Genomic DNA, 12,569 nt, shown 5'->3' with positions numbered 1-12,569 from the left:
AGAGTACCACAACTCGAATGCCGATCAATAAAGAGTCGCCTAGTAACAGTATTCTGGACATGAGCAGTGTCTCTTCAGTCGACCGAACTACTTTCATACGATTTTATATCGATGCTAGTTTAACCAAGCCGCAAAATATTAGATGAGTCATCAAGAAATGAAAAACCGATGGGTGGACTGTCCAGCTATACTGGATTTGAATCCTGGAGTGCAAGTTCTATAACTCCACTAAGGTACTGTATAGTTTAACGTTTAAATCCTAAATTCGAGTTGTTCTCTAACCGCTCTCCGAAAGATTGGCTTTCCGTCACTTTTCTTAGCACATCGATAGCTAATAAGCTTTTCTATTCGGATTCGAGACGAATGTTCACAAATCAACGGACCAGTCAATCCCACTCGAACAACTAAACACTCAGTATGGTCAGAATCAGACAATAAATGGTATTCATTGATTCGAAAACGATGGCACATAACATCAAGGGATTGTTACCAAGAAATCCAACGCGGCAGAGCAAATTTTTATCACCCACCGTAGGGGTTACTCTGAGCCATTTACTGACATAGTTGCTTGACAATCTCCTCAATCTTCACAGGATCAGCTCCGGTCACACGTTGAACCTGAGATACCGCGGTGAACATATATCAGCACAGTGGAAAAAACTGAACTTGGACTGGGATATTCCTACCTCCTTGCCATCCTTATAGAAGGCGAACGTAGGCACGGACATGACCTTGTTCTCCTGAGCCATATCATCAAAGTCATCGATGTCGATCTTGATGAAAGACACCTTCTCGTTGTTCTTCGCAAGGTTCTCAATCTGAGAAAGCAACAATTCGGACACAGAAAACAACCAGGAATCCAACACACAAGGCAGATCCGAAACAGTAGAGTTCCACTATGACTTACATAAGGAGTCACTTGCTTGCAAGGACCGCACCAAGAAGCGGTGAACCACGCAACCTTGAGAGGAGGATAAGCAGTGGATAGTTGCTGCTTGGCAGCAGCCTCTGAGCCGGCAACTGTGACCTAAACCGGACAGAAATACCCGGCCGTCACAACTCACCGCACTTACCGCGAATCGGCGAGCAGCCGGGGCAGCCATTCGAGCGGCAGTGGCGGCGGTAGTAGTAGCAGCTTTCTGGAGTGATGCGAGCATTCTGATATGAGTTAGTACAATAGTGTAGCTAGAAACTACTGTCAAAATACATGGCTGGGCGTGCGCTAAGTTGTCGCACAAAGCGCTAGGATATAAATTGTGATATGTATATGGGGAACATACAGAACGACACACAGGAATGGGACGGATCATTGCATGAAGCGGTTTAAAGCTGATCGGAGATATCAAAGAATTCTTGGACTGAAAGAAAAGGATCAAATACAGCGTGTGCCGGATTGACCTTGTCTTAGTTACCAACATCATGTCCGCGAACATCTTTCCGTCTTCAAGTCCGCCAGCATAACCTTAAAACCTCCACTCAAATCAAAGCAGATGTTCTTTGTGTGCGCATCGAGGATATTGCGAAGGAGCGCGCTGCGGCTGTTACCGGCTTTATAAAAAATGTTGGACGATCCAAGTTTACCCATAACGAATATATATCGACAATCAGTTCACTGTTGACATCTGGCCGCTTTCGGTGGTCATGATCAACTTGACATGCCAGGGCGAATTTCTGTCATCCTGACACTATCAAGCCGGGTGAATCGAGCTAGCGTCGGGCCCTTGTCATTTTCGGCAACAACAAGACCATTTGCCGGCGTAGTAGTCACCACGACAAGAAGGGGCGAGGCCGTTGGTATTAGACGGTCTCAGAAAGTCGAAACTCAAATACCGCAAACATTACACAGCACAGCACTGTTGTCAACCGCGAGAACCCTCGGGTGAAGGGGATCCCGAAAAATCATTGACTTATCATATTTTGACCTGTGTTTTACCGCCTTGAGTGTCATACCACTCCTCCGCCGAAACCTGGTAGATCTGGACAGACATGCATCGGGGCACTCGGTCCCATTGGTCCCTCCCACCCCTACAGGCAAAGGGCGGAGCTGCTGTCTCTTTTCGCTGAGTTGGAACATAGTTGCATGAACCGTACACTTTGCATCAGGCGACGAACCAGAGCCGTGCCTCTGCGACAGTAGATATCGCATACCCTTCGGGATACACCTAGATGCCGCGGGAGCATCCAACTACGTTGTTCACAGCCTATAGATACTCCGCTCTTGCACATCTTACAACTACTTGAAAATACTCAACGCAAAGATACTCCTTCGATTTGAGCCGACTCGGCGAACGACGACTATTCGTAGCGACTGCCAACCAGTCTTCATTCATATTGCTATCTATATATGTACACTCCGCAGCATCTGAACGAAGCAGCTCTCATTGTGGCTTGTAACTCCTTTCAAGAACAGCTTCAAGACGAACGCCGCCGGTCTCGCGAGCTCGAGGAGCAAAACCATCAGTTGAAGCGGCTCCTCACTGAGTACCAACTCGTTCGACCCGAGGACTACGGTAAGTTGCAACTGTCACTGACTAGTAATGTGTGCTTTCTGGCAGATTCTCGTACTCCTGACCGAAACGACAGTGCGTTGTTACTTACTCCAGCGGCAATGTTCGACGGCACTCCTGTGGTCGGCGGCGGCTACTGCCTGCCTGAGCTTTTGAAGCAGCTAGATCAAGAACAAGAAGCCTGTATATTCATCGTTAGGAAGATTCATAAACTGCGGTGGGCTCATCGTTGGTACCTTCCCTGAATGCTCCTTTAGTTTCCAATCAGCGAGTATTCTAGAGCAGTACTTCTCTGGGTTCGGCGAAGTCAAGAAGGTTCTCTTATTGCCGTGGAGGCGCCAGAAGTCCGTCGGCCCCCACCCGGGCAAGGCTCGGTGAGCCCCGCACTTGTCGCCCCCACATTACTTCGTGTCAGTCCCGCCTCTATGGGCTTTGTCGTAATGAAGTCTCCCATGGCGGTTTCCAATATACTCGCGTTATCGCAGCACACTGTAGCTGGTTGGCCCATCAGCGTTCAAGTGTTTGAGCGCCAGGCAGACAAGTGCGGAGGAGGTAAGCCATTGAGACCTTCGAGATCGATACGGTCATCGTCTGTTCAGATTCGAGACGGTCTAGTATCACTTCGGACTTCTTCACCTACGAATGGTCATCTCCAGCGAGCACTGCTGCCACTCCTGCGGTCGAGCCTGGGCCTTTCACGGTTGATAGTGGCAATCCTGTCGATAACGACGACTACTCGCCCGCACTCTTTGCTGCGGAGTCAGTCCTTAGAGGGCTCACTGATGACTTCGCTAACCCAACAGGCTATTGCCACGAATATGCCCCCTCAGTTGAGGACCTCTCAGTATCCCCTTTCTCCTTTATATCACAACCGGTGAATCCGGACCGTACGCCGCAGTAGTCACAATGCATATGTTATTTATAAGAGACCCAATACTGCAAAGCCAAGTAATTGGTGTTTTTATCGATTCACATTAGCGGCAACATCTTTGCATGTCATATCAAGGGAATGCCCCCAACCGACTATATAAACGTTTATTTCTGGCTGAGTCTCGCAGTCATCATCGATTTATACTATATATCTAAATGCTCGGTCGTCCACATGGTCCACATGTATCACATCTCTGAAGTGGAAGCGTTTCCTTCGCTCATCGTCGTTTTGGGTTGTACTAATGATTCTGATGAAACTCGTCGGTAATCATTTCAGTGTTGATGTGAAGGGCACTCTGTCTTACTACAGAAAAAAACAAGCTGTGTTTTTTTCATCATCGCGATGCATGATAAGTGCGAGATATGTAAGAAGTGAAAAGTATGTAACACTTCATCACGGAGAATTTTAGTATAAACATTTGGCCACCTACATGATCTGGTTGTGGCAAGCTCTTCCATAATGATGGTCGTTTTGTTAGAAGACAATAATGGTGATACTCTCCACAACTCAAAACGAGATGAAATGAAGAAAGTACACATAGAAGCGTCGAGTACTGCGTGATGAAGACGGCACTTCAAAGAGGCATCAACTATCTTCGCAATACTCACAGTAACCATCTCTGTTCGTAGCCCTGCGCAGACTTCTCGACATGCATACACCAACGACCGGCACATACGGGAAGCAGAAAGTGACAAATGACCAGGAACATAGACCATCGATGGTAACCCTCGTTATCAGGGAACCGCACTATAGATAATAACTCGTTGAAATCTGGAGAAGCTTCACTCGCCACGAAAATAATCGTACTCACTGCAACGATGAGACCCATCCACAACGGCCGGTTTGCCTTCATCGGCTTCATAGAAGGCGGCCCCTCGTAATTGGCCAGAAATGCGGAGAAGTGGCACGCGGCCGTCTGAATGAACATTTGAGAGTTCAACAAAGTTGGCTCAAATGCTGACTCTAGATCTACGGACTCCTCAGAGGTATATGAAACCGCGAGCTTCCACCCGGCCAGCAGTAGAACGACATGTGTCACCAACTGCAAACCCAGTGAGAGTTGTACACTCCAATGGAAAATGCTCGTCACTGGTTTGAACTGCGACAAGCGGCTCTCCGGTTTCGAGCGGCCCATCGCTGTGAAAATGAGCGATACCGCAATGCCCTCCACCGCTGATTGAAAGTCGCCAAACTTCGCTCCGTGGAGGGTGAGCACCGACAAGCTGAACGCTCCCAAAAGCGAATTCAATGCGAGTATTTTGTACATGGTCATCACCACAGAATGGACCGCCCGACCACATCGAAGCACGAAGGGAACACATTTGATGTATTCCCCACGGTAAGTGAAGGGGGCCGCCACACTAGCGTCCATGCCAATCTTCGCAATAGGTGGCCCATGGAGGTCTGCATCACGTAGTTGTTGCTTTCGCTTCCTCGACACAGGACCAGAGTCCGATGACAACAACGATATGCCAACATGGGCCGCTTTGAGAGCTCCAACGTCGTTCGTGCCATCTCCGCACATGAGCGTAACCCTGCCGTCAGCGACCATCCGCTTGATGACATCTTCCTTATGGACCGGAGACATACGACTGAAGACTGTGATCTTGGTCAAGTCAATGTCCGGCTTTTCAAGTAGGGCCCCAACCGATTTGCCCTGTACACACAACGTGTACTCATCACTGTGTTCGAATCCCCAATCTAGTGACACAGAGTAGTCCTCAGAATCGAATAGTGGTCGCCACTCGGAAGCATCATCGGACAATAACAACACACCATCAGATTCAGTCGACTTGAGACCAACAGACTGGGCCACTTCACAAGATGTGGACGGATGGTCACCAGTGATCATACACAAAGGTCTGACAACACCGAGATGAAAACTAAGGATTAAAAATGGTCAATAACCTACACTTTCCTGCCCATCTCTTTTAAATGCTTCACAGCCTTAATAGTCCCCGTTTTGACTTCGTTCCGAAATGCAATAAAAGCCACAAAGTGCAGGTTCTTCTCAACCTCCTCTCTATCACTCGTGTCACTATGGTTGCTCACACGCTTATAAGCCGCAGCGATTACTCTAAGGCCCTCTCCGGCGAGATCTTGGTACGTCCTGTGTAACCATACCGTAACTTCTACACTTCGCACCCAACAGCTTACTCCTCGTAGTCTTGAGGCACCTCCTTCAGAAGAGTCTCCATCATCTCAGGACTGCCTTTGCTCAATACCAGCAGCTCACTAGCAGGGCCGTTCTCGTGCCTGACACCATGTCCGACAGGAGCAAATGACCATCTCCATGGAACCTTACTTCATCACCACGCTCATACGCTGCAGTTCACTGTTGAAGGGGAACCTAGCCATTTGGGTGTACTTCTGCGTACCGAAGATCTGGAACGTCGGCGGCCCACTTCCAGGAAGATATATAGCTGAGTGAAAAGACACGATACCGTAAATCAGCCGATTCATTTTGGTATAATCTCGCCCCCTCCTAGGAGCCTACCAGCCGCATTAGTAGCAGTCCTAGCTGCCGTGAACATGGCCTGTTCTAGAGGGTCCCCGACTAGTACAGTAGCCATAGGGTCCACAGCGGTGAGAGTGTGACAACAAGACAATACCAGATCCAGCAACCTAAGGAGACAGTGTTGGGTAAAATCTCACCGACACTTCGTGGAAGTCCCCAAATACGCGTTTTGATAATTTACTAGATTAATATAAAGAGTTTATAACTCTATAAAATACTTTGAAGTTAACATTTTGAAATCTCACAATCATAGAAGCTCTTCCAAAAACGCAAGTTTCTATAACAGAAAGGGCGCGAGTTCGAATCCCGCATCCGTTACTTCTTCGAAATGCTAAATTATGTACCCTCATCACGTCACGAAGCCCAATAGTGTTATGCACTAGATATACCCAAGCTTAGATGGACGTCGCTATCGCCAACCCAAGCCCTACTTCCCCGAATCCACAGTGCTAGCCCCCGGCAGCATTTTAGTCGCTTGCAACGTCATCTCCCCATTGGTTATCGTTCCCGTCTTATCAAAGCAACACACATCTACCTGAAATCACGAGGGGTAAACGCTAGCAACCACACCCCTGCTCACCTGTCCAGCGAACGGAAGCCGGAACGGTTCCGTACAGTAGACATTATTTCGCATTAGGTGACCCAAACACATAGTCACCGCAATACTCATTGTCACAGGGAACTCCGGAGGCACTACGTTAGTGATGATATGTGTTAAGGAGAGGAAAAGCTTCCACCTGGCAGACTTCATAATTTTATGCGAGAGGACAAATACACAAACTCACTTGGAGGGCGTGAGACTAGGCTCCACCACTAGACGGTAATAAGCAACGTATACAGATGCTACCAACGCGACCGCAATTAATCCCAACAGGAAAGTAGTAGCCTCTCGAGTATTGGTACCTAAACCCAGTCCCTTGTATAGGAAACCACCAGCCCACGGATCACCAGTGACACGTTCCGACGAATACAATATCGTCCGAACCAGCTTTCCCTGTACAGTGTCGAACCCCGTACGCAATACATAGCATACCGCACCTCGTTTATAAGGGGCCTGGCAGCCACATTGTTCCAACTAGTATACTACTACACTACCTTCTTGAGGATTCCCGACTCGGCCGCATTGGGGGGGTTCGTCACTACCAGTCTGGTGCCAGAGAATAATATGTTAGATTTGTGAGCACCACGGCAGTCCAGTTTGATATCAGAAGTAGATATAATGGCCTCCTTGAGATTAGGTGTGGACTCCCCTGAAATACAACAAGGAATATTTTACCCACCATAAAACGCCCAAATCGTCTTATGTGAAATTTTTATATTTTCTCTCATGAACAGACGTCATCATCTGAGACTTTCCTATTTGCTTTCACAAAACGTTTTAGAAATATTTCCCGCATCGCAGCCTACCAGTCAGCATAGATTCGTTAACCACAGCCGACGAGCCAGCGAGGATCACCATATCAGCAGGCACCACCTAAAACGGCTATCGTCCACGCCGATGCAATTTTGGAATACTACCGGGTTGTTGGTAGTTACACAAACGATGTCTCCTGGTAGAAGTCTACTCGAGGGTATAAATGTCCAGCGACCTTCCCTCAAAACTGCTAGCTCATAAATCGGTGGTTTGATCGAACGTGTTTCCGACATGTCTCTTATACGCCGATTTATCTACGGTCAAAATTGGTCGGAAAAGGAAGCGCCTTATTACCGTCATTATCTCTAACATGATAAGGAGGACTATGGTCATCAGAGAGTAGTACCAGTAACTGCAAAGAGGAGGAATCATTCAGGAATCTATAATGTTCCCGTGGGAACTCATTTCTATACGGCTAGGAACACATTCTTCGATCCCTTTCCCATGTAAATAGGAGCATTTCTCAAAGCCGGCTAGGTTCCTGTTCCGCATCAGCACGTACACCATAGACTTACTCATCGAATAACCATAAAAGTCCACAGACCATTTGGAAGACGAAGAAGGGCGCAGTCACGTGTTGTAGCAGCAGCTCTTGAAATTGTGGAATCTGAGTGGTGCAGGATGCGAGGATCGAACCAGGGACCTTTCGGTTACGAACTCACGGGCAGGTTGAGGGTATTGTCGAAGTAAGTGGCCTCCGCCTTAGTGATTTCTTTCTCTGATAACCCACGACTGTTGTTATAGAAATCCAATGTATGGTCGACAGGGTATCTGACGTATTCCATACCAAGAGGACGCGGGCTCGAACCCCGGTCGGGACAAATGAACTCTCCCCTCTACCGTATACTGTACATAGGAGTTTCAAAAACACTGGTGAAGAACATATTTCACTTCGCGGGAAAATGATTGTGTTATTGGCCGTGAAGACATGCACGTCTTAAATTTGCATGAAGTATCATGCCATTTCACAGTAAACGGGTGAAACTAAATTTAATATTTCCCATACTTCGGATAACGGAGGCAGTCAACACACTGATCGCGTTATTCGATAGTGTAGTTTGCCAAGAATTGGACAGGAAAACAACGGAGTTTCACCCGTGATATGAAAACACTAGTGAAAAATATATTTCACGACCACTGCATATCACCGCGAATATCGAGTTCTACGCCACTTCACGTAAAACGAGCGAGACTCCATTAAATGGACACACGACCCGAAATAGAAGGCCCGCTGAGTGTCCCGAGGAATAGTCGAAATCATGTATTTGTCCCTACCCCCTCACGTAGTTGTTACTACTTAGGTCGATGGAACGTGCCGTCCTTAGGCTCAAACACAAGCTTCTTCCTTTCACAGTCTATCCACACTTGCTCTCCGTTTCTTCTCTGTATAGGACAGAGCAGTGACCTTCCTGTGGTGACAACCCTGACATGAACGGCATATGCGTAACAATGGAGCTTCACCCGTTTTACGTGAAGTGGCGTAAAACTCGGTGAGAACGCGGCCTGTAGTAGTCGTTAAATACAATTTTCACTAGTGTTTTCATATCACTAAGGTAAAACTCCAATAATATCCGATCGCTTGTCAACATACTCCCCCCCCCAGACTCTAGAGAACCAACATTCTTGCTTTCCCATTAATACACCTATCACACGAAATGCTGATGCACGTACATAATTCGAAGAAAATTTCTTTGTATAGACGCCCTCACTGCAACCAAGACGATAATTAGCGCCGACTCAAAGATTCGCAATTGGTTATCAGTGGTTACCTCACATGAGTAACCTCCTGGGTGTAGGAAGGCCGGCGAGTATATGCTATAAGGCACCGCGCTGTGACCGACCAATGGCTCATTAGATGCACCAAGAGGTGGGATAGGCCACTAAGGACCTGAGGAAGAAGAAGAAGTACCCACTAATGAAAGTTAATTATTAGTTATCGCTACTATATCGATTCTCTACGACTAGAGAAAAAACACAATAATCTAAGAACTGCGGGAGACGCCACCCCTTTCTACAGATAAAAATCAGCACGTTCCCGCATAGTTTTCCGAGCATGACACGTCAGTTTATTGAACATCTCTCTCAGAGACACCTCCGATGACGGAATACTCAGTACACGAGCCATAAAGCACCGTGTTACGAATCAAAAACGATGATGATAAACTCAAATAGATAAACGTACTAATTACTTCACTGATATAACGTATTCGATTACTAGTTCGATTATGAGGCCAGTGTGAGAAAATATGCACATGTGTCGTTGAGAAAATGAAAATTCTGAGAAAAATTTAGGGAATTCTCATTGGTTGCTGTACACTTCTACCCGAATTCGTATATAAATTTCTATAATTAGTGAGCGAACTCCTGAGCTCAGCTGAGGAAAGCGAACATATTTTCCTCCTCCAACACTATATTAAGGCGATCGAGTACATACTATATGGTAACACTCCTTAACGAGTATATAACACTATCTATCGAATATATATGAAAGCCATCACAAGTGTGATCTGACCCACTATCATTACTACCAATGGAACAAAGTGTTCCAACTCCCCATCCTCCCTAATGTCTATGTAAGTGACCAGCCAAGCATGCAGTATTAACCACAGAGGACCGTCCAGTCGGTACAGTAGAGATCTTTCCTTGTAGAATATGAACTCTCGTTTAGGCTTTGGGGACTCCTTCGAGTCGTCACTAAGGTCAGGGTCAGACATTTGCAAAAACTATACAGTGCAAATCACGTCGCTCATCGCAATCCCACCCATTCGTCGAACTCGACAACCCGCCCTTGGGCCATTAAATGGTCCGTGATACCGACTATATCTCCACTGGAGATTGTGGTCCGGTTTCAATTTGAAACCATCCATGGAAAATTACACTCAAAAAGAAAAATAAGACGTAGTAACGATTCTTGTACCTGCCGGAACCGTTCAGGGACTACTTGCTCGTCCAAGGGTCCGACTCCCCTTCGATAGCTATGGAGACATCTACTAGGGACGATTCACGCGCACAGCAGCATGGAAATTGAGCATCGTGCGCCTTGGAGCCTTGGCAACACTTATCGACTACAACTTGCACGAAACATGCATTGTTGGTCGTTCAAGCAAGGGATGACGGTCGCATGAAGCTTCGATGCGATTCAAATCCTCATTGCTGCTCACTTCTTGTAGTAATACTTACACTTTGCTATGCAAATCTTCGCAAGTATCTTCATCGTGGCTACCCTCGCATCCGGCGAGATTGAATGGAGCAAGATTACCCTCGAGCCCGCAATGACTCCCACACCAACTGGCCTGGACCTGTCCGGCATCGTCCTTGACGGTCCAGGCACAACGCCAGCCGCAGTTGGCATCGACTTGTCAGGCTACACCCTCGAGCCGCCGGAGACTGACACTCCTGCGGCCGCAGACCTGGATTGGTCCAGTGTCACTCCCGAGGGAACGACAAGTCCAACAACTGTGGCTCCCGAGTCAGAGTAAGCGGTGAGGTCTCCTCGCGTCGACTTTATTTGTTTCATCCTCAGTACTCCGAAGGCTGCTGAAGACTCTCCAGCTGGCACCGTCTGTGCGGCTAGCACAGGGTGGCCAGCGGAGCTAGTTGGAGTTCTGATTGCGATCAGCGTACTCGGGTTGATCGCCAACTGCGTGCAGCTCTACTTCCTAAAGAAGGTCATGAGCAGGAAGCTGGCCCGAGAGGAGGTCGACATCGAGATGGGCGACAGGTAAAGGGACATTCGAAAGCTTGAAATCTGAATTATCGATCACCATCACTTTAAACTGGCCGTTTACTGTATGCATTCAGATACCGGACCCAAGAAGGGACAGAGGCATCGGTGAAAGAGGTTGGAGTCGACCTCTAAGTGTTACATTCTAGCATGCTCACATTATCATGCATGGACAATAGATTGATGTTGTACAACACATGTGTTTTATTTCTTCACTGAGTACTCAAATCTGGGACATAAAGTCGTAGCTGGTATGAATGCATCTCCTACAAGAACCGTCCGATCTACAGTTCATGGTGTACTACCATTGATCATAATTAGGCCCTGACATCTATAAAATACATATATATAGCGATAAATCACGAAGAATGCCGTTCTTCCGCCGTCCGAGCGAACCCCCACCGGAGAAAAATAGATCAACTGCGGAATGGTTCGTCATCTCATCCCGTTTCCATAGCAATAGCGCCTCCTTACTAACCTGAAAATCCTCGTGTTCTGCCTTCTCGACACTGCCGAGTCGGCAATGAAACATTATCAGTGATGCTCCGGGCATCATGCTCAACGGGGGCACCTGATTGGAACTGTCAATCATTCTGAAACAGACTCGCACGGCAGAGTTGAGCCTCATTCATGCTGGTTCACGTATGGGATTGGGCATGGGGCATGGGGTATGGGGTATGGGATTGGTGCGCTACTAGCTCGTGTATTTGCACTTCCTAGCACTTCGTGCCCTCCAAATCATCAGGCGAGGAATATATGCGCACTTTCCTCAGCTGAGCTCAAAAGTTTCCACACTAATTATAGAAATTTACATACAAATTCGGGTAGAAGTGTTCAGAGACCAATAAGGATATCCCAGAACTTCCACAAAATTCTCATATTGTCGCCAACATATGTAGTTGATCATTTGCATATTTTCCCACACTGCTCAAAAACACTCGAAATTGTGAATGGGTTATGTCCAAAATATTATAGCCTATCGCCTTAAGACTCCTATTGCATATCCGGGACGGTCCTCAGAATGCTACAGAGACAAAGTGGTGAACGCAACAACATGGAGGGATTTCTGTCAGAATTAGGGTATGCGTACAACAACAGTCAGCAGCACGCGTACCCACAGACATCAAACTGTACTTCGTAAGTATACCCGACTCTACGTAGGCGTATTATTACACAATCACATTGGTGGAGGACCGATCGCCTTGGATAATGATATGTATGAGGGATGGTATGAATCGATAGGAAAAATGCAAGTCAAACGTGGTGTGTCGGAAACAATGCTGAAAAATATGCACATGGTCGGTGACAGTACGGAAATTCAGAGGGAATTTCGGGAAATTCTCACTTGTTTAGAAACAACGTATAGTCTATACATTGTCTCATCGTGAGAGTACTGGCATGATTGCCCCGCAAACACGAACTTGAAGTTCCGAACGACGAAGTCGATTTTCCTAAAGGGACGAAATTGAAGGTCT

General features: G+C 47.1%; 4 protein-coding genes across 4 annotated transcripts; 2 read left to right on the top strand and 2 right to left on the bottom strand.

The window, feature by feature from the left end:
- Nucleotides 1–552: 552 nt before the first annotated feature.
- On the bottom strand, nt 553–1,157 carry Pmar_PMAR002060 (thioredoxin, putative; the record flags this gene model as incomplete). The annotated part of the gene is made up of 4 exons (XM_002765478.1): nt 553–618; nt 687–818; nt 908–1,027; nt 1,074–1,157. The coding sequence occupies 4 exons, from the start codon at nt 1,155–1,157 to the stop codon at nt 553–555; spliced, it is 402 nt and encodes a 133-aa protein (XP_002765524.1).
- Nucleotides 1,158–2,344: 1,187 nt separating this feature from the next.
- Pmar_PMAR002059 (hypothetical protein) lies at nt 2,345–3,408 on the top strand (the record flags this gene model as incomplete). The annotated part of the gene is made up of 5 exons (XM_002765477.1): nt 2,345–2,510; nt 2,556–2,724; nt 2,765–2,881; nt 2,923–3,059; nt 3,107–3,408. The coding sequence occupies 5 exons, from the start codon at nt 2,345–2,347 to the stop codon at nt 3,406–3,408; spliced, it is 891 nt and encodes a 296-aa protein (XP_002765523.1).
- A 634-nt stretch (nt 3,409–4,042) lies between these two features.
- On the bottom strand, nt 4,043–10,084 carry Pmar_PMAR002058 (cation-transporting ATPase 13a1, putative; the record flags this gene model as incomplete). Its single annotated transcript, XM_002765476.1, has 17 exons — nt 4,043–5,300; nt 5,351–5,548; nt 5,596–5,694; nt 5,744–5,861; nt 5,936–6,063; nt 6,388–6,491; nt 6,537–6,693; nt 6,742–7,010; nt 7,052–7,206; nt 7,364–7,430; nt 7,475–7,624; nt 7,665–7,722; nt 7,886–7,977; nt 8,033–8,141; nt 8,668–8,793; nt 9,140–9,258; nt 9,899–10,084. The coding sequence occupies 17 exons, from the start codon at nt 10,082–10,084 to the stop codon at nt 4,043–4,045; spliced, it is 3,393 nt and encodes a 1,130-aa protein (XP_002765522.1).
- A 474-nt stretch (nt 10,085–10,558) lies between these two features.
- On the top strand, nt 10,559–11,229 carry Pmar_PMAR002057 (hypothetical protein; the record flags this gene model as incomplete). The annotated part of the gene is made up of 3 exons (XM_002765475.1): nt 10,559–10,845; nt 10,894–11,091; nt 11,172–11,229. The coding sequence occupies 3 exons, from the start codon at nt 10,559–10,561 to the stop codon at nt 11,227–11,229; spliced, it is 543 nt and encodes a 180-aa protein (XP_002765521.1).
- Nucleotides 11,230–12,569: the final 1,340 nt, after the last annotated feature.

This window comes from Perkinsus marinus (assembly GCF_000006405.1).
Source record: "Perkinsus marinus ATCC 50983 genomic scaffold scf_1104296975500, whole genome shotgun sequence".
Taxonomy (NCBI): Eukaryota; Perkinsozoa; order Perkinsida; family Perkinsidae; genus Perkinsus; species Perkinsus marinus.
This window is presented reverse-complemented; position numbering and strand designations above follow the sequence as displayed.